At 42.3% G+C, this 21,156-nt stretch overlaps 1 protein-coding gene across 4 annotated transcripts in view; it reads left to right on the top strand.

The window, feature by feature from the left end:
• Positions 1 to 21,156, top strand: part of LOC144755650 (cytosolic phospholipase A2 gamma-like) — a 553,672-nt gene that overhangs the window by 180,808 nt on the left and 351,708 nt on the right. For all 4 annotated transcript variants that reach the window (XM_078644802.1, XM_078644804.1, XM_078644801.1 and 1 more), the window contains 2 exons: positions 3,255 to 3,453; positions 18,480 to 18,597. In XM_078644802.1, coding sequence (XP_078500928.1) covers positions 3,255 to 3,453; positions 18,480 to 18,597 — 317 coding nt within the window. The remainder of the gene's footprint in view (positions 1 to 3,254; positions 3,454 to 18,479; positions 18,598 to 21,156) is intronic.

Below are 21,156 nucleotides of genomic sequence, written 5' to 3'. Positions count from 1 at the left end.
ATAAACACTTTCACTACCTCTCATTTTTCTATCCTTAGCACCTCACACAAGCAGTTTTCCCATCACAAAACATATTTCTGCTACATCTCAACCAGGGTTAATTTTCCTTCCTTGATGGTATCAATCTGAATAGGCTGGCCCCTACTTCAGGGTGATAGTTCAGTCAATGGTGAAACATCAAGAACATCTCTGGGCTATTGTCTGGGGCAAATTATCATATTCCTCCTTTTTCAAAAGTAATATAACAACTTAGTGCTGAAAATGTCATTAGTGGTGACCCCCTGTGCATCCCGAATGTACTGCCTACTCCATTAGTGGGTGCATGGTTGGCAACTCTTGTTCATTTTGTGTGCTTAGGGTTGCTACATGAATACATTCTGTTTGACACAGAAAGCCATTAGTAACCACTGGAGGCTTGGCAACCCTTGATCCTTGGAAACCCTCAGTCAGGAAAATCCTCTTAGATTAGTTCCTAGATTAAAAGGAACACTCAAAGGATATATCTGTTCCCCACATCCCCTGCCCAGCATGGTAATGGTCCTGCAGTGTTTGCCTGAGAATAGTTTGCAGCCAACCCAATTACCTCAAAGCTCAACATACTCTTACACTCTAATGGGGAAACATCCTTTACCACGCGGATTTTACTCCGCAAGGCTTTAACAACGCGTCCATTACAACGCAAGTCGTAACCACGACTTGTACTGGAGGGCGCTAGAGAATTAAGAATAGTATATTTACTATTCCAACACCTTCCCTAGTGTCCACGGGGACTGGTGTTAGAATAGTAAATGATACTATTCTCAATCCGCGCCCCCAACGCAAGTCGTGGTAACGACTTGCGTTGTAAGGGACGCGTTGTTAACCCCTTTAGTGCTAAGGTACCACATGATTTTTCAATGCAATTTCCATTGAAATCAATGGAAACTCCATGACGAGTTACCCTTGTCATTAGCATCCAAGTTTAAAGCACGCGTTGTGACGGTACGCGTCGTACCGTCATACATCCCTCTAATGTACACTCAACTAACCAATCAAGGAATAGTTGGTCGTGCAAGTCCTTCTAAATCTATTCCCTTAAGTATTTCTAGGGCATACAAAATCACCTTCCCATCAAGGACTCCAAACAAGTGGCTTTCCTAATGCTTAGCCAATGCAGCGGTGCTCCCAGCATACACATTTACACATACATGTAGAGGTACTGGGTCTAAACTGAGCAGAACCTTGTTCACCGAGTGGGGTTAAGGAGTTTGATGCTATTAAAAAGACTGTGAGACTCTTGTACAGTTACCCCCTGTCTATGATGGCAGTCTTCTATATGTTTGCTCTGCTTCCACTGAGCTGTGTTCTTTTTTCCTGGGCTAAATGCACTGAGCAGTTGATGAGGAATAATTAGCTTCAGTTCTAAACGTCAAAGACTGAGATTTATTTTGCCTACAAGGGGCACAAATATTTTTGCATTTTGTGGGTCCACTGCTCTACCCTTGGATAAAGTCAATCATTTTGGAGTCTGTAGAGAGATTACTTTCTCTCTGTACACTGTTACCTCTGCTACACAGAATTAAAATGCCTCTGGTCCCCATTAAACTTGTCAAAATTGGATTAAACTTGATTGACATAATGAAAGTTCCCATAAGGCAACAGGATATGGTGCAGAAATACACCCCAGGCATGATAAATTAAATGCCTTCTGTTGACCGCATCACACATTGGGCCATCTATTACAGTGACAGTTAAAACATGGTCTATGCTGTGTGGCTGGACAACAGCAGCTTGGACCTTGCTGTGCAGCCTTTGAAAATCACCCATGTGGCACCCTTTTTTACAAGTGGGAAAACCTGATTTAAATGTTAGATAAATCACCCCTAAAACACCTTGCAGTGCAAATAACATTTGAGAGTGGAAGATGTGTAAAATTCGATATGGCATATTACCTCGGTAGCCCAGAAAAAATTGCACTTATCAGGCTGAAACTGGTACATCGGAAATGTCAAAGTAAACATTATACACTTTGATCTATAACTTTTGACTCGTACCAGCTACAGGCTGCCTTCAAATACTTATTTAATATGTTTTTAGAAATTCAATCTACCAGCAAAGTCAAGATTTTTATAAAATATATTACAAATGTAATTTTTAAAAAGTTACCTTTATCCTGTCTGAAGTTTCAAGAGGCTAATTTGCATTAGCTCTTCAGGAACTCCTAGGCTGTACCTGACGTGGATGAGGTTCTAAAGAGGTGACAAAACTGCTTTTAGAGCAGAGACAATGACCTGGGTGTGGGCAGTGTTTTTCTTCCGCTTGCCAAAAGACCAGTTAGGATGAAAAAAGGAACTTCATTAACTTGAGAGGGCGTTTGCACTTTCACAAGTACATGGAAGAGAAGACCTGGAGGAAGTAGCCTTTTTCACCCTGGGCAGGTTAGCATCAAACCTGGTGGTTGGAAAGCTACCCCAAGAATTGGTTTATATGGGCATAGGAGAGGAGGCTGCTCATTATCCTGGTCACACCTCAGGGTTGGAATACAGGCATTGCACAAGGCAGAATGGGCTTCTCCATCTTGGATATTCATGGGAGGGGCACTGTAGAATGTTAGGACTAAGGCAAAGAGGAACTGCTGAAAAAGTGAGTAGTGTTGCCCCTGGAACCTTCACCTCTTGTTGGTTAGTGAGGAGGCCGGAGTCACCGCAACCCACTAGCTTGTGCCAACCATGAATGTAGCACTCTCCTTAGAACACTTAATGGACCTGAGGAAAATCAGAAGAGGACTGGGCCTGCTTTCTATGACCTGGGTGGAGCCCTGAAGGAATAGACCTGCTCGTATTCCACCAGGAGAAAGGCATAGACTCCATTGTTCTGTTGGATGACTTCAAATTGCACTAAGTACTGGTCTACCAGCTCTATAGATTATTAATGGTGCTTTTTGGAGCTATACTTGTATTTAAATCTTTAAACATTCTAATCTGTGGTTCCCCTTATTGCATGTTTGTCTTTGCAATGGCATTTTGTTTTACATTTAAAAATATATGTCTAACTAATTTTGTGACTTTTAATGTTTAGTGTTTTCACTTTATTACTTTTTAGGTACTGCATAAATACTTGCGTTTTAGCTACCAGGCAGTTGTGGTTGGTTTAATTTAGTGAAACTAACTGTTATTATTCCCTGAGGTGGGCAGTCGACCACCCCAAATAAAAATCTGCCTTAATTTAGTTTAGGTTTAGGATATAATTACTCATTCAACATTTTATTTATACAGGTGCATGTCTTTAATATATGAAGACATATATTGGTCCAAAAATATACAGGATCATGAAAATAAGCTGAAAGAGTACTGCACCAAGCCACCCCAAAACCCAATGAGCATGTGGGAGAAACTTAAGAATACTTTTGACGATGAAGTATATTCCCTGACTGCCCTTTGGAGTTACTTGGTTGCCAAACATATAATAAAACAAGTAAGTGAACCATGTTCTTTTTATTATCTTAGTACCTCCTTTAGAGGAGGGTGCATACAGCAAATATATGAAAAAAACTAATTGTCTCAACACACCACCATATTGCACCACCTCAGGGAATGCTCAATGTGCGAACAACCATGTGCAACTCGGGATGTGAATTTGAGATGCCACTTCTGTGTTAGTATATGGCACCACACATTGCCCTTTTACCCAGATCGAAACCAATCTTCATATTTGATATTATTAAGGATTTGACATTTTATGTCCACCCTGCCCCCCCCCCATCCCGCTAGAAATTGGTTACAAAGCCAGGAATCACCTGTTGAGGACAGCATGCCTCCATCCCCTCAATTGTATTCACAACAAGAAGACATGTTTTTAGAGCAGCTTGTGCTCATCAATGAAATTCCTTCTGCTTTTTCCTGTTTTAAAAAAGAGATCTGGGGTAGTGGGTCCGAACCACTGCCATATTCTCCCAAGGCTGCTAAACATAATTCACAAAAAGGAAGCTGTAACAGAGTCCCCTTTGAAAATCACTACTCCAGTTGCTGGTCTCAATTCTTTTAATACATGATTTTGCTATTCTTAAAATATGGGGTGGGAGGGGGTGGGGGGCGTTTTATACCCACTCCGATTTACAATTCAAAGAGGGACAAAAAAGCCCTATTTGCAATTTTGCAAATTGAAGGGTTTGTGACCGTAATATGGCTTTGAACAGTAGGCCCTGAACGTGTGGGAGACACCCTTAATCCCTAATGCATATCTATTTCCTGTGTAGTTTCTCTTGGATGGGCCACCCAATCTAGGGTGCCCTACTGGTACCATTTCCTATGGTGTCCTTTTGCCTCAAGACTGCACTTTTTTTTGATTTGGGGGATTGAAAGTTCTTTGTTTTGGGTATCATGTTCAATTTGGGCAATACAGTTGCGTTGAAAGGATGAAGGTGCAAAGATGTTTGCAGAAATGTGAGATGCATGGGAAAGAAACTGTGCTTGAAGACATGAAGTGAACAAATTTGAGAGAGGAGGCAAGAGTGTATAAGAGAGGATTGCGAGAGAGTGAGATAGACGAGTCGGAGGGGCACCTGCAGGGGAGGGGCAAGTGGTGGACTAGTGTATAGCGCAAGGAGGTACAGGAAGGTAGCCTGTATGAAAAGGGGCAGTGGAATTGTGAGATGATAGGGGTAGTGGGAAGGAGCGATGAGAGGGGCAGTGGGTAGGTGGGGGTGAGATGATAGAGTTGGAGGAAGTGTGCGGTTAAAATGTGTTGTATTGGAATTATTTGTTGTGGAAATGTGTGGTGTGCAGTTGGGGCTGTGGAGTTGTGTAGTGGAAATATATGGTATGTTTTGGAATTATGTGATTAGTTATTAAATGGTATTAACTGTAGTGGAATTATGAGGAGTGAGATTGTGTGTTACTGAGTTAATTATGTAGAATGGCACTGTGTTGTGAAGTGGCATGTTGTGGATTTGAATTGTGTAGTGCTGTTACATTTTGTGGCATGATGTGGAAATTTGTGGTGTGGATTGGAGGTATGTGGTGTGTTGTGGAATTGTGTTGTGTAGTTGAAATATGTTGTTTTGTATTGAATTATGTGGTGTGTATTGGAAATGTGTAGAGTTGAATTGTGCGGCGTGGAACTGTGTGGCGTTCCGTAAAAACATTCTTATTGGAATTGTTATGGTGTGCAGTGCATTTATGTGGATTGCTGGCATGTTGTATAGAATGCATTTATGTGGGGTGTTTTATGTTGTATTGAGATGAGTGTAATTATGTGGAGTTTAATTATGTGGCACCGAGTGGTATTATGGGCATGGCAATTTTGTTGTTGGAAGATGTGTTAAATTTGATATGGCATATTACCTCGGTAGCCCAAAAAAAATTGCACTTATCGGGCAGAAACTGGTACATCAGAAATGTCAAAGTAAACATTATACACTTTGATCTATAACCTTTGACTCGTACCAGCTACAGGCTGCCTTCAAAGACTTATTTTAAATGTTTTTAGAAATTCAATCTACCAGCAAAGTCAAGATTTTTATAAAATATATTACAAATGTAATTTTTTAAAAGTTACCATTATCCTGCCTGAAGTTGCAAGAGGCTAATTTGCATTAGCTCTTCAGGAACTCCTAGGCTGTACATGACATGGATGAGGTTTTAAAGAGGTAACAAAACTGCTTTTAGAGCAGAGACAAAGGCCTGGGTGTGGGCAGTGTTTTTCTTCCACTTGCCAAAAGACCAGTTAGGATGAAAAAAGGAACTTCATTAACTTGAAAGGGCGTTTGCACTTTCACAAGTACATGGAAGAGAAGACCTGGAAGAAGTAGCCTTTTTCACCCTGGGCAGGTTAGCATCACACCTGGTGGTAGGAAAGCTACCCCAAGAATTGGTTTATATGAGCATAGGAGAGGAGGCTGCTCATTATCCTGGTCACACCTCAGGGTTGGAATACAGGCATTGCACAAGACAGAATGGGCTTCTCCATCTTGGATATTCATGGGAGGGGCACTGTAGGATTTTAGGACTAAGGCAAAGAGGAATTGCAGAAAAAGTGAGTAGTGTTGCCCCTGTAACCTTCACCTCTCGTTGGTTAGTGAGGAGGCCGGAGTCACCGCAACCCACTAGCTTGTGCCAACCATGAAGGTAGCACTCTCCTTAGAACATGTTGTGGATTTGAATTGTGTAGTGCTGTTACATTTTGTGGCATGATGTGGAAATTTGTGGTGTGGATTGGAGGTATGTGGTGTGTTGTGGAATTGTGTTGTGTAGTTGAAACAGGTTGTTTTGTATTTAATTATGTGGTGTGTATTGGAAATGTGTAGAGTTGAATTGTGCGGCGTGGAACTGTGTGGCATTCCGTAAAATCATGCTCATTGGAATTGTTATGGTGTGCAGTGCATTTATGTGGATTGCTGGTATGTTGTATAGAATGCCTTTATGTGGGGTGTTTTATGTTGTATTGAGATGAGTGTAATTATGTGGAGTTTAATTATGTGGCACTGAGCGGTATAATGGGCATGGCAATTTTGTTGTGTAGTGCAGAATTGTGTGGCATTGAATTGTGTGGTGTTGTGTGGAATTATGTGGGATGGTTTGGAGTGGTATTATGTAGCATTGGGTGGAGTAGTATTATAAGGTGTGGAATTATGTGGCATGTTGCAAAGTTGAATTTTTGTTGTGGAGTGGAATTATGTGTTTTTGAATTTAGTAGAGATTTGTAGAGTGTAAATATCTGGTGTGAAATGTAGGTTGGAGTGTAATTGTGTAGTGAAAATATCTGGAGTTGAATTGTGTTGCGTGGAGTGTAATTTTCAAGGATAGTGGTAATATGTGAGGTGGAATGTTGTGGCATGGTGTGGAGTTGAATTGAGTGGAGTTTATTTGATTGTTTGTAATTATATGGAATGGAGTGGAATGATGGGAAACGGAAGTGTGTATAGTTGAATGTTTGTGGATTCCAGACTGATTCACCCTTCATAGTCATTTCCTTTGTCTTACAAACTGACCAACTTGAAAACATTTGGAACAGGCCTAACGCCACTGTTTAGCGATATACAGATAGACATCTGCATCTCCAACTCCCAGGGACATCCTTGGCGGTTGTGCATTTATTTATTTGTTAGCATTAAAATGAGAACTGTATTTTTGTATGAGCGGTGGGCTCTGCCACCGTTCTAAAAGATGAGCTTCTGATTAAGTTGTCTGAAAGTACTTAATATAAAGCAGGCAGAATGTGCTTTTTAACTTTATATCCCCAGTACAAAACTGGATGCTCATTCCTGCTAACACGTGCCAAGCGGGTTTGATTCCAGCATAGGTTCAGAGCTGCCTGCCAGCAATATCATGCACTGTAAACAAATGTGCCACTGGTGATATAAGGAAAGAGAAGAGTTTGCTCTGCCCTGTCCTGGTGGGCACATAGCTAATATGAATCACTGTTTTGTGTAGTGCTTAAACAAAACCATATGCAAGTGCAGCGATAATTTTACAATATTTATATAGACAGCATAACAGCCTAAAGTTCCCTCTTGGACCAGGTCACATACTGCTTTGCAGCAGGCATGCTAAGTCACCATGTTATCAGTAGTGAAAATGAATTACTTATCGTCTTACCTCTATATATTTTCAATCATTCACACATTCAACAAGATATTTTTCATAAATTTAGCTTGCACTAGTTCCTAAACTGTGTGCTTTGTGCATGCCACTTCTGGCTAGTTGTGACGGCGCACTATGGTGCAGTGATTCACAGATGGGGAAGCACTGCAGGGGGGGGTAGTGCTAATCATTTGCACCATGTTCTGGTCGCATGCCCCACAATTCCGTTGGTGGAGTGTAGGGATCCTAAAGGGGTATAGCTTTTATTTTGTTGCTGTAATTTGGAAACCAAAGAAAGAAAGCTGTATGAAAAATGTAGACTCGCGCTTCGATGCAGTTTCAGCAACGTAATCAGAATTTACCAAATTTAGATGCGGTGCTGAAGCTCTTTGGCAACAAGCTTATGTCATTCAAAAGCTTAAATGTAGGCCACGCATGTGCACAATGCTTGTTCTGATTGGAACAAAGTGGGGCCGTCCAAACATTTTCATATTGATGTTTTTCTACATTACATTACATTACATTTTGCTGTGCAGTTCACAAATACCCCAAAAACTATATATTTACTCGCATTGATTTACATCTATGTTTGGTGTAAATCTGCAAGAGGATAAACAACGGTGGGTGGGGTTAGAAAAGCACCATATAGTGTAGCAGCAGTGGTGGCGGCATGTTCAACCTCTTGGGGTCATAACGAAGTAAAGACGTTTTTTGTGAAAAATAAAACTTGACCTCAGGAAAAGGTCATAGAGGCACGAAATAAGGAGATGAAGGAGCCGGCACTCAAAAATATTGTGGTGAAGCTCGTGCTTCAGAGACTAAATGAGCCTTCTTTGACGAGAAGGTGGTCTGCGGATGGAGGTAACAACCGTGATAGAGGCAAGGGCAGAGATTGAGTAGAAGAGCAGGGTCCAGTCTAAGAAAGGCCCAGAGATTTGAATGATGCCTTCAGACTTTGAGGGAGTAATGCAAACATTGAACAAAGTCAAGAATGCTGGCATGGTTAGCAGGCAACAGGATATCATGGGAAACATAGTCTCACTGGCTCCAGAGGCTTTTACTCAATTTGAACAGCAGGAAATAAGTAACAAGAAAAAGACGCTAAATTTAAAAGTTAAACAAGGCAATCCTTTAAACATGTTTGGAGACGCTCAAAGTGATGGGTGCTTTGTAGTGCACCACTGAAGAAAATTAGTGACGGCGGACAGAAGCACAATTGTGGGAATACTATGAAAATGAAAAAAAGCAGGCGGGGCTCGCGGTTTCTTAAAAGCCCTGGATGACGCCCCACTTTACACTCCAACCCAACCGAGAAGTGGCTTGGCGCCCATACTTTCGTCCATTGCTGCTTCTTGTGCCCGAGACGCTTCGATGTTAGTTTGTTCACCCAGGAGGAGGAGGAGTAAGAAGATTCTGTGGTGAAGTCCTTACACACATGATAAATGCAACGAGTGCACTAATAAAAACTCGGACAAGGCGAGATTCTGTGCACCGATGGATGACTGCCAAAGTGACAGCAAAAGCTAAATTAAACAAGCATTGGCCACACGGCCGTGAAAGTAACATGGCCGCGAAAGTGAAAGTAATCTCGAGCGATGCGCTTAATGAGCCATGACGGAAAGCCAGATGGCGACTGTGCGCATAGCCGCAAGCATAACCGCAAGCTTTAGGCCACAAGCAAAAGTGTGTGGTCAGATTTTTAAAGCCCACTTACTAAAGCTCACCCAGAACAGTGCAGGCGCTGGCTCAGGCGAGACCTAAAAAGGTTCATTTAGTTCTTTGGGTGTGTTAAATTAAAGCGGAGTAAATGTTGCATCGTGAAAATCTCCGGAGTAATGACATATTCCACCTCTATTTCAACGAGAGAATGTCAAAATATCACAGAGAAAAAAAGACAAGACTACAATACCTTCACAGATCATGTAATCCCAAAAGAGGCAAAAAGAGGGTTTCCTTGCTAATTATTACCTTTCATAATGATGGCTGTCATGTAAATATCTGGCAGAGTCTGGGGCATTGTTTCAGTATTCTGCTTAACTGCCCTGAAGTTAGATCTTCACTTAAGGAGTATCTCTGTATAACCCACTCTGAGTTCTTGAAGCGAATCTAACATTTCTGAAACTTAAGCTTAACATGGTTCAGTACTACTGAATGTCAAATCAGACAATACATTAAACAGATGAATCCGTCTTGGAACAAACTCGATTACAAAGAGCGTATATTTTCATTTGATAGACCATCTACACTTGGTGACGCGGCAGAAGGGAGTTACATTAAAACACTCTAGAAGATTTTAAGGCTGTTTAATCCAAAGTATTAACAACTCTTCAACTGATGCCTTTGTCTAATTTGGCAGATTACCCCGAACTAGCTATCTTTTTGGCATCAGATAACGATGTTTCTGTACATTGTTTCCGTAAAAATAATAAAAAGATAAGGGTCAGTAAATGTGTTTCTTTACTTGGTTCTTCGCCTTCCACAACTTAACTTCCCTCCTCTTTGAAGAGGATTTTGTTAATAGCTTACTGGCTCAGATTTCCCCTTTCTACGCGAATACCCACATCTGAACCTTGTGGTCTGTGTGGAATATTGTAACTTGCAGGTCCTTAAATTTATTATTCTCATTTTATTCTTTCTAGCAGCAAGTGATATCGGAACGAATAGACGTTAGGATCATACATTGCTAGAATAGAACCATATTAAAAAGTATGCGTGAAATAGAAAACATCTAAATATGCTTGAATACTGCATTTCTAACTTTCAAAATTATTATGGGACACATGAGCCACTCACCAAGCATTCACATGGGAGATGACATATAGCAGTCCTCCTACTTAATCTCAGAGCAACTAATGAACAGCCAGATATAATGAACTACAAAATCAACCTTTTCTTTGCAAGGGCATGCTACTGAATAGGATCTTCTGGAACATCACTATCATATTTCTTCCTACTACGTGCACAGAACTGAGACTACCCTGTGTCATTTCACCCACTGTTCATGTTGTGTGTATTTATAGTAGATGCCTAAAAAGTATAACAGGAAATGCATTACACAGGGGCATTTACTGAATTATTATCTTTGTTATGTGCTAGAGGTGGAAAGCGGATTATTATTAGGGGTAAGTACGAACCTACCACTAGAAAAAAGGCTACCAAGTATAGGTCCGACAAGGTTTCAAAACATTAGTCCCTGGCTCAACCCTTGGCAGCCGGCTGTAAGTAGGTAAACTTAACTCAGGAGACAGGTATGTAAAGCATTTAAATACAGAAGAAAAAAGTTTATCCCTTCTGTGCGCGATAAATCAAGATAAAGCCTCCACTTATATTTCTGTACCCCAGTCTAGATGCACCAAACATATATCTACATCAATAATAAAGAAAACGAATTATTGCTTTGTCTCCTTGTTAAAAAATTCCACACATTTTTATTGTTATCACCAAAATTTGTCAAGCTGGATTTGCATGAGGTTCTCCATCTTGGTTCAGAGAAAGCTCCTGGTCAAATCCTTGAAGTCTTGAACTCTGGAACTTTTCAGTGGGGTGAACCAGAAATCCTGGCCGTGTTGGGGTTGACATTATTTGGCTTGACTCTCTTCGTCATGTCTGTCCACTTCTGGGGAATTTTTCAAAAGTTGTTCCAAACTGCTCCAAACTCCTGGAACGTCTTCCTGAAATTCCTCTTGAGGGATCAATGTGTTCAAAAACCGACACCAAGGGTCTAGAAACTCTGAGATGGTGCTTGGAAGTTTAGACCACAATTCCCGTGCACCTGGCCAAATTCTTAAAAGCCCACTGACTCACTCCGGGTTGGGTACTTCTTGTGGGAGACTGTGAAGGAAGCTCTGGTAATGTATTGCATTCAGGGTGTACACTCTTTGATCCGTTTTGAAGAAGGCAAAGTCCTCAGGGCTGTAGTTCCAAATGTGTAATAGGAGCAGTCCTTCGGGGAGCAATCCTATGTGACTTAAGGGGTCCAGCAGCGCTGTTCTTTTGTAGCTTAAAGCAGCAAATTGAAAATCAGAACTAAACTTTAAACTGAGTTGGTATGCAGCTTTCATGTATTTATTCAATGATTTGGGGCAACAAGTGGGGGGTACCCCTGTCCAATGGGGTGGAGGGTGCCATCCGGGACAATGATAGTATCCTCCAAAATTTGGCATATTTTTGGGCCTACAAAGAACTACACTTTAAAATTCAAGATTGTGATGTTCTCTCCTTTGGAGCAAGAGCTGACTAAACCATGCCACTGGAGTGGCTGATTTCCATTAACACCCGCCTGCAATCTGGCTGGGGCACAGGGAGAGATAGAGAGGGTAGGCCTGGCTTTCCTTCCTGTTGTTCTCTCTCTTTGAAGCCCAGTGGATGCATGTAAATGTGACAGCAGGAAGCACAGTAGTGCACACTTCAGTGCTGACAATCTAATGGGCCTCTAAATTCCCCTGCCCTACGATATACTAGTGACTTATAGGTAGTTTATATCCCTCTTGCCCTATTATATACTAGGGACTTGCAGTGTCTGTCCTTGCCAATTATAATTATTCCCAATTACCATTTACCTATTTCATCAGAGCACTGCCCTGGGCCTGATTAGCAGAGCCCAGGGCACAGTCAGTCAGTTACCACCAGCATCAGAATAAATGGGAGTGACCAAGCAAAAAGGATGATTTTTTTCACATAGCCCACTCCAAAATGAAATGTGATCGTAACTAACGTAGACCCTGTTAGTCCTCATCAGCAAAGTGGAAAAACTGAGAAAGGCCATCTGCATCGGCATTGGCACTTCCAGGTCTGTGTTCCACTGTAAAGTCCATTCCTCATAGAGAAACAGACCACACCAATAGCTTTGAATTCTCCCTCCTCATTTACATGATAAATCTGAGAGGTCTGTGGTCAGTTTGAACACATAAGTGAGTACCAAACAGGTGTGGTCTTGGCTTCTTGAAAGATCAAACCACAGGAAAGGCTTCCCTCTCAGTGGCACTCCACCTTTATTCTCTGGGTAGAAGTTGCCTGCTAATGAAGGCAACTGGTTGATCAAGCCCTCCTCATTTACCTTTGCCAACACTGATCTAATGCCTTGTTCTGAAGCATCTGTCAGAACCAAAAATTCCTTTGTGTAACCAGGAGCCAGTAACAGTGGTGTGAACACATAGCCTCTTCAAGAATGTCAAAGGCCTTCCGGCACTCTAGGGTTAGCATGACTTTCATTGACCTCTTTCTAGAAGTGGGTTATTTCAGGGGAGCCACAATGGTCCCATAGTTCTTAACAAACCGTCTAGAAAACCAAGAAATGCTTTGACCACTGTCTGGGTGATAGGAGTTGTCCATTCCAATATGGTTTGGATTATGGCCTGGAGAGGTTGTACATGGTCCCACACCTACAAGGTGACCCAGGTACACAACCTAACTCTGCCCTATTTGGCACAAACCAGCCTTAATAGTCAGGCCTGCCTGCTGTAGGACCTAACAAACCTCCTGCAGGTGACATCCCATTTGGAATTATACACAGCTATATCATCCAGATAAGCTACACTGAATTTCTCCAGCCCAGACTGAACCTTGTTCACCAACCTTTGGGAAGTGGCAGTGGCATTCTTTAATCGAAAGGACATTGCTTTAAACTTGTAATGTCCCTCTGGTGTGGAGAAAGCTGACCTCTCCTTTGCTCCTTCACTGTGGGCAATCTGCCAGTAGCATGAAGTCAAATTAAATGTACTCAGATACTTAGCAGCCCCTGACCTGTCTATAAACTTATCAGCTTTAGGTATAAGATGATTATCAGTCCCTGTGACTGCATTCAGTCCTCTGTAGACCACAAAAACCATTTATTTGTCCTGGGGACTGGCCCATGGACTGTCAGAGGGCTCAATTACCCCCAATTCAAAAATCTGTGCATCCTCGGCCTTTATGCTGGCCAACCTCTGTTGCTTTTTCTCGACAGGTAGGCTATCACCAGTGTCAATGTTGTGTATACATCAGCTGGTGGTACCTGGGATCAGACTGCAAACTGCTCCAGCACCTGCTTGCAGTCTCTGTGCTGTTGCAATTTGGGGGAGAGTACCACTCCCTCCACTTACCCATTATGCACATTGTTCAAGAGGAGATCATGCACTGGCTCAATCTCCTCTTCTCCTCCTTCTTCTGTGACCATCAACATTGTCATATCTGCCCTGTCTTGGTGGAGTTTCAACTTATTTACATGCAGGACCCGGTGAGTGTCCCTGAGGTTGTTTAAATCTACCAGGTAGGTTACCTCCCCTTTCTCCCTAGGACTGGATAGGGCTCAGTCCATCTGTTTTGCAGGGCCCTAGGAGCCACAAGAAATTGTCCTGGAGCATACTCAGTCAGGGTAGCCCTTTGGTAATGCCATTGCTTCATGTGTAAGGGTGGGTGAAAAATTCAGCTCTGCCAGAGGAGTTCACTGAGTTTTGCCAACTGTGTGTGGAGCACAGAAAAAACTCAGCAAAGTGACACAAGCAGAGTTGTTTTCTCTTTAACAACCCACCAACATTATTCTGGATAGCCGCTCACGAAAAAAAATCACTCACTGGACTGTCTATTGGTGAGATTTTTCAATATGGTCAGTGTGACAGGTCATAACTGCTCGCATTGATAAATCTGCCGCTTGCATTGAGAAAGCTGCTTCTGGAGTCGAATGTTTACTCGAGTGGCATAAAGCAGGAGCATCTTCTGGCGCGAACCTGATAGAACCGTTTGTAGTATTTTTGTAAAATCAGAGGAAACAGCAGACGGATGGCACAATTTCTCAGCATGACATAATTAAGCTGCATATTAACCCCTTCGATGCTCATGACGAGCTGAGCTCGTCATGCAGTACACTGGTCGTGTACTCATGACGAGCTGAGCTCGTCATGAAACAATGGAAATCTAGGTCCTGCAGCACAGCAGAATAATCTCCCTAGCAGCCAAGGTGTTAATAATGTCATGCTGAGAAATTGTGCTATCTGCAAGATCCATTTACAGTATTTTTGTTCAATGCCTAGGTTCTGAGGGACACAGGGTTACCCCATTATTATTAATGCGCTGATTTTACAGCATGCGACAAACTCCTGGCACAATAAATCAGTGAAAGCAAAGTGAATTAACAGACGTTGCCACTGGCAAAAAGTCAGAGCTGTACCGCCACTTCACAGAGTTCCACAAAGTGAAACTCTGCAAACTCTACTCAGTCCTATTCATGGCCTCCTGACTGGCCTCCAGTTTTCTGCTTGCCTTGAACATGTACTCAGCCATTTGAAATTGAAGGCCTAGAAAATAATCCAAAACATTTTCCTAGGCTTCTTTGAGAGGATTTTTTGAAGACTTTCTCACCAGGCACAATGGAACCCCAACAGGGTGCCCAAACAACTTAAGGGGACTAAAGCCAACCCCTTTTTGCGGGTCCTCCCTGTAGGCAGACAGTAGGCTTGGGATGAGAATATCCCATCTCCTCCTGAATTTGTCAGACAAACCATTCCTCAGGCCCTTCAGGGACTTATTGAACCTTTCCACCAGACCATTTGCCTGGGGGTGATATGGGGTTGTGAACTTGCAGGTAACACCACACTCTTCCCACATCACCTTCAGATAACTGTACATGAAATTTGTGCCCCTATCTGAAACAACCTCTTTTATGAAACCCACTCTGGTGATCACACCAAGTAGGCCCCTAGCCACTGTTGGTTCAGGGACTGTTTTGAGAGGTAGAGCCTCAGGATACTAGCTGGCATGGTCCACTACCACCAATATATATCTGCTCCCTAATGCTGTGGGTCGGTCTAGGGAACCAAACATGTCTACCCCCACCCATCAAAAGGTGTCCCAAACAATGGCAGTGGTGTCAAAGGTGTATTTGGCATGCCCCCTATCTTGCCACTGGCCAGACAGGTTGCACAGGAGCTGCAAATCTCTTTCACTTTGTCAGGCATGTGGGGCCAATAGAAATGGTTAACCAAATGGATCCAAGTCTTAGTCTGACCCAAATGACTTGCCAAGGAAATACCATGACACAAAGTCAGGAGGAACTCTCTGTACTTCTGGGAACCACTAACCTCTTTTTACCCCCTTTTTCCAGGTCTTTAGCCTCAGTGTAGAGAACACCATCCTCCCAGTAAACTTTGTGGAGTGACTGATATCACCCGTCTTTTGCCTGAAGTCTGTCTGCCTCAAGCTCTCAAGGTGGTACACTCTTTAACATGACAAATCTCTTCGCTGGAGGGTCCACCAGCTGCTGTCAGTCCTACCAAATCTGACCAACCTTGCAGATCTGGAATCCCTTCTACAGTGGGCAATTCCTCCGCCTCAGGGTCCGATAACTGCTGCACATCTGGAGTTCCATGGGCTGGCTCACCAGACCCAGTGCCCTTACCATTGTCATTGGATGCTTGACCCATTGTTCCAGGGCACACGTGTTGCGCATTTCCCTTTTGTGCAGGGTCACAACACACACCCACTCAGGGAGATCCAGCATCCTTTCATGGACCATTCTCTCCACCCCAACCAGTCATGCTTCAAAACCATTACCCAGTAGACAGTCTACTGGGAGAGCAGGGTACTCAACTGCATGCTTGGAGCCTGTCACATCTCCCCATTCCAAACTCACAATTGTCATGGGCTGGAGTTTGGCTCTGCTGTATGCATAGGTTACATGGTGATACACACCTGGTATGACCTACCTTGGGGAAACCAGTTTTTCAGTCACCATATTCACACTGGCTCCTGTGTCTCTCAAAGCCTCAACCTCAAGTCCATTGATTTTAGGCCTCTGCTATTTCTCTCCATGCTTGGAGGCATGATGGCCAGGATTGCATGTTCCACCCCGCACAAAGACACTAAGTTTGCCTATGTCAAGCCCTTCCACATCTATAGGACAATCTCCACCCAACACCTATGCTCACAATTTCCTGGGACTGCCTTCAAGTGGGGTCTTCTTTGTGCAGACCACATCTCCCTCCTTCTGTCCTACTGGATGACAATCAAAACACTGACTTGTTTTCATCAGATCACAGAACTTTCCTGTGTTTGCAGGGTTAAAGGACTTTCCCCAAATACCTCTTCTTCTTGAAAGTGGCTTGGCTTTGTGTCTCTCCCCCTGTGTACATTTTTAGATCAGTGATGACTCTTTCTTTTTTTGACCTTCTTTCCCATGGCCTTTCCCCTGTCCTCAATTCTAGCTAGCTAGTAGAATCTGAGTAAGGTTTTGCTCTTCCTATATTAAATTATGAAGCCCCTCATAATAGCTCACTTGGCTACCACAATTCAAGCCCTGTTGTGCCTTTCGCTAAGATGTGCACAAAGTCAACCCCGTACTGTGTATTAACTTTTAGGGTGTCCCTGAGCTTCACTCTGTACTACTTTGGGTTCAGAACAAATTTCCTGAGTAAACAATGCCTCATGTGGGAGAAAGATTTTGCCTCAACCCCCCCTGCAGGTTCAGGAACCTATCCGTCCCAGATACTGTGATCATTTTCTACAGGACTAAACCCCAGTGCTTAGTATGGACCCCTCTCATCTCACAGGCCCTATCAAATGCAGCCAGCCATTTCTCAAAATCCTCACCCTCAGGATATATGAGAACCATTCCAGTCTGGAGCCTGGGATTAAATCCACCACCCCTGGTTATCCCGGTATCTACTTCAATGTTGCTGTCACCTTCCTCCCTTGCCCACTTCTTCTCCAGGGCCAATATTCTCTTTTCCAAACACTAAGGCGCAAGCTCCCTCTCATTAATGGACATCAGTGGGCCCTGTACAGGGTACCCCGTCTTACCCCCTTTAGCTGTAAGTATAAAACTGGTGGTTGAAGAAATGGAAAGGTAATCATCATTCACTTCTTGGAGGTGGTTGGAGGGGTCTTCCTCCCCTTCCTCTTTCTCTGGAGCTGCCTGTGCCCAAGCCTTAAGGGACCTAATCAACTCGGCTTTCCTGATCGTGTTGCTATCATGTAGCCTCCTAGACCTACACTGAACCCTAAACTCAGCCACTGTGCGTTTGTTCAGTTTAGCCAGCTCCAGCTACATAGTACCCCTAGTTTTGGGTCACACGCACTTCACATATCAGCAAAAGAGCAATAGATTAAACATCAGTTTCGGTCCAAATTCAAAAATCAAATGTTTTGTTGGAAGTCAATTTAGTGGAATTTTAAAGGTATTAACTGATTTTACTGTATGGTGTAATTTAAACACAAGCCCACATACACATAGAAGGAATGTATGTTTCATATGTATTTTGGGCCTCTTATGTCTGCTAACTGAAAAAATAATCTCAAAGGTACGAGTAACTTGGGGATGAAATTCGTATGGAATACAGGTGGAGCTCTGAGATTCCCCTGTGAAATCTAAAATTCTATGTCATGTATCCCTGGTAAATATTAGTTTCTCCTCAGAGTTTCATGTGGACATTTGGGGTGCAGAAAGTAGCTGAAACCTTTGGAGGGCAGTGGAACCATAACTGAGTTGCTTCTTTGTACCTCATCATTCTGATGTGAATGGTAATGGATGCAGTTATTTCCTTTTAGAGGGTGAAAATTTGCTCAGATATTAGCTATTCCAGGCACTTGGAATGGAAATACCTACTGGAATCGGAGATTTCAGCCATCCATCCCATTCCAAATTCCAACCTAATTATAGAATATTTGCTTGCTGGTGAAATCCTGTACTGTGTGCAAAATCTTTAAAACATTGAAGAGTTATAAAGTGTATACACTATGCAAACATTCACTAGCAAAATGTCTGTCACATATTACCTTGATTTTGCACGTAATTGTTACTACATACAAAATCATTGCAAGGTTGCAGGAAATAAACAATTCGATAGTTTCTAACATTAGAACATTCTGTTTGAAATATTCTGAGCTATAACATTGTTCTATTCTGCATTATGCAAGTTGTTTATTTTTTTACCAACGTTTATTTTCTAGATTAATGAAAACACCCTCTCTAATCACAAAAAGGCATGTGAGAATGGTGCAAATCCATATCCCATCTACGCTGCAGTGGAAAAAAGTAACATCGTAAATGACAAAAAACACTCTCCTGGTAAGAAATTTAGTATACACATTGATTAAACTTTTGATGGAGATCCATTCCCTCAGCACAAAAAAATCTGAAGGACATATACACGAAAAGGTGCCCAAACCACTTTCTCTAAAGCAAAATCGGTGTACCACAGTCCAATTTAAAAGGTAATCCTGTTTTATGTGATCCTGAAAGCCTTTATACTATGCAAAATGTCCAGGGGTACTTTGATAAAATGTCCCTGGTACAGTCAAGCGATTTAGGGCCAGATGTACAATGTCTTTTTTGCATGCGCAAACGGGTTTGCGAACCCGTTTGCGCATGCAAAAACCAATAGGGGTATGTACCATTCCAAAATAGCGAGTCGCAATTTATTTATGACTCGCTATTTTGGAATTCCGAGTCTCTATTAGGAAGGGTTGTTCCCTTCCTAATTGCGAGCACAACCCCATGAACAAATGTTTTGCGACCTCTTAAAGAGGGTGGTAATGGGGTCGCAAAAGGCAGGGGGTCCCCACCTTCCCCTTTGCAAAAGCAGGGGGAAATATTTTTTAAGGGCAGGCAGTGGTTCTAGGGACCACTGCCTGCCCTTAAAAAATGAAACAAAAACGTTAATTGTTTTTAAATGCATCCCATTTTCCTTTAAGGAAAACAGGCTGCATTTAAAACAAAACATCTGCTTTATTAAAAAGCAGTCCCAGACATGGTGGTCTGCTGAGCCCAGCGAGAGGTCCATTAATATTAATGAGCCTCGTAATTTGCGACCCCATTGGTAATCGCAAAACAGTGTAATAGCACTGTTGTACATGCATAATAGAGAATCACAAATTGCGAATTGCAAAAGAATCGCAATTTACAAGGTGCTATTTTGTGCGTCGTACATCTGGCCCTTTCACAATGAACCCTGACAAGCTTAATAATCACAATGTTTTGATGTTTGTCTTATGGAAAAGATTTTTCTTCTTTTTAAACATAGTTAGCATAGTTGGAATCCTTTACAGCATAATTATCACCTGGTATTCCAAACGTTTTAGAAATCAAAATGTATAACCTAGATAAGTTGGTATCATGAAACCAGAAATTCAATATATCACAGGCAAACAACAGAGATGGGTTTATACAAAATTTCTTTCATTTAATTTATACAGGTGTTTTTCATGACAATTTCTGTCAGGACTGTGTGTACCCCTATTTCAGAACAAGTACGGATACGAAGATATTAACAAGAGTCGTAACGCAACACACTCCTTATCAGCATGCACGAGAACAGCTGGCACGTGTTTCGTCGCATCCAGTGACCTCCTCAAGGCTCTCGAAAATAACTTCAATAGTCGTATTAATGACCGACCATATTTCGTCTTAGACTGTACAGGACGCAGTTGTAGCATCAGGATCCAACAGTGTTCTAACATTTAAATATTGCCCATAGGATGATCACTTGTTGGGCAAGGAAAGTCCAAAAAATCAGGCTCAAATACAGCTACCAGTAAGCTTGCTGCAAGTCCATAATAAGTCAAATCAAGATGTATAGTATTAACAGGTGTTGTGTTTTCAATAGTATGGTCTGACAGTACGATGCGGTTTCAAAGTGCCAGAGAAGTAATCATACTAACCATATTCGAATGCCAGGGAAACTGTATACCCTTCAAAATGTGGTCGCGGAAATACACCAGTGATTACATGCCGATCAGGGCTATGATTGGCCCCTTGCATATAAATCAGCCATCCGCAGCCGTGGGATCCCAGTTTATTAGTCAGCAAAAAGCTGTTGTAGAGTATCAACAGTCTCAATGATAACAGGAACAACATGAATTTGAAGAATGATGATAATAGATTATTAAGGAGACAAGAAAGGAAGTGACTCCCTTATTGTATTTCCTAATTAAAAGGAAAAATCCTAAGCATTACCATAAATAGAATATGTACTAGCAAGAAATGTTTTCCAAAGCTGGATGAAAATTGCAACATTACCCTGCAATCTGTGAATTAGTAGCCCTCTTCGCATTTCATAGCATGATCAATGGAACCATCGGTGTGGCAGCTCTACTGTAGGCTAAGAGATCCCCAATAGGCAGGCTGGAATCTCTAGCTGAATGGCAATCCTCCACCAGGAATTGAAGGCCATGACCTCTGCTGTGCTGGTAGGCCATGGCCAAAGTAAATTACCTTCTACGTTTTTTGGTGATCTCAATGCAATAAATAGGGGTTAATATAGGGGATCATGGGAATTCCTTACGGTACTTGTGTGTTCTTATTTCTTATTAATGCGGATCACTCAGAGAAGTTAAAGGCAAATGTGTAACCACCTCGTAATACTGATTGCTGGGTCTGTCCCCTCGGCATAAAATAAATTGCACTATATCCATGTAGGTTAATGATGTCAGTACAGTGTTTAGATATCAGCTATTGATTGGGCCTCTGGATTTGGTTTTAGGAGGTATTGAACAAACATTGGGCACTGACCCAGACATGTTTTTGCTGTAGGTTCTAGTTACTGCGTACCCCCACTTTTAGGGCAGATGGCAGAAGGCTTTATTTCTGGAAACAAGACCCGGTTGCTCAGGCTGCTGAGAAATTTAA

The sequence above is a fragment of the Lissotriton helveticus genome, chromosome 5_1 (assembly GCF_964261635.1).
Source record: "Lissotriton helveticus chromosome 5_1, aLisHel1.1, whole genome shotgun sequence".
Lineage (NCBI taxonomy): Eukaryota > Metazoa > Chordata > Amphibia > Caudata > Salamandridae > Lissotriton > Lissotriton helveticus.
Note: the sequence above shows the minus strand (reverse complement) of the source record. Positions and strands in the feature narration are given on the sequence as shown.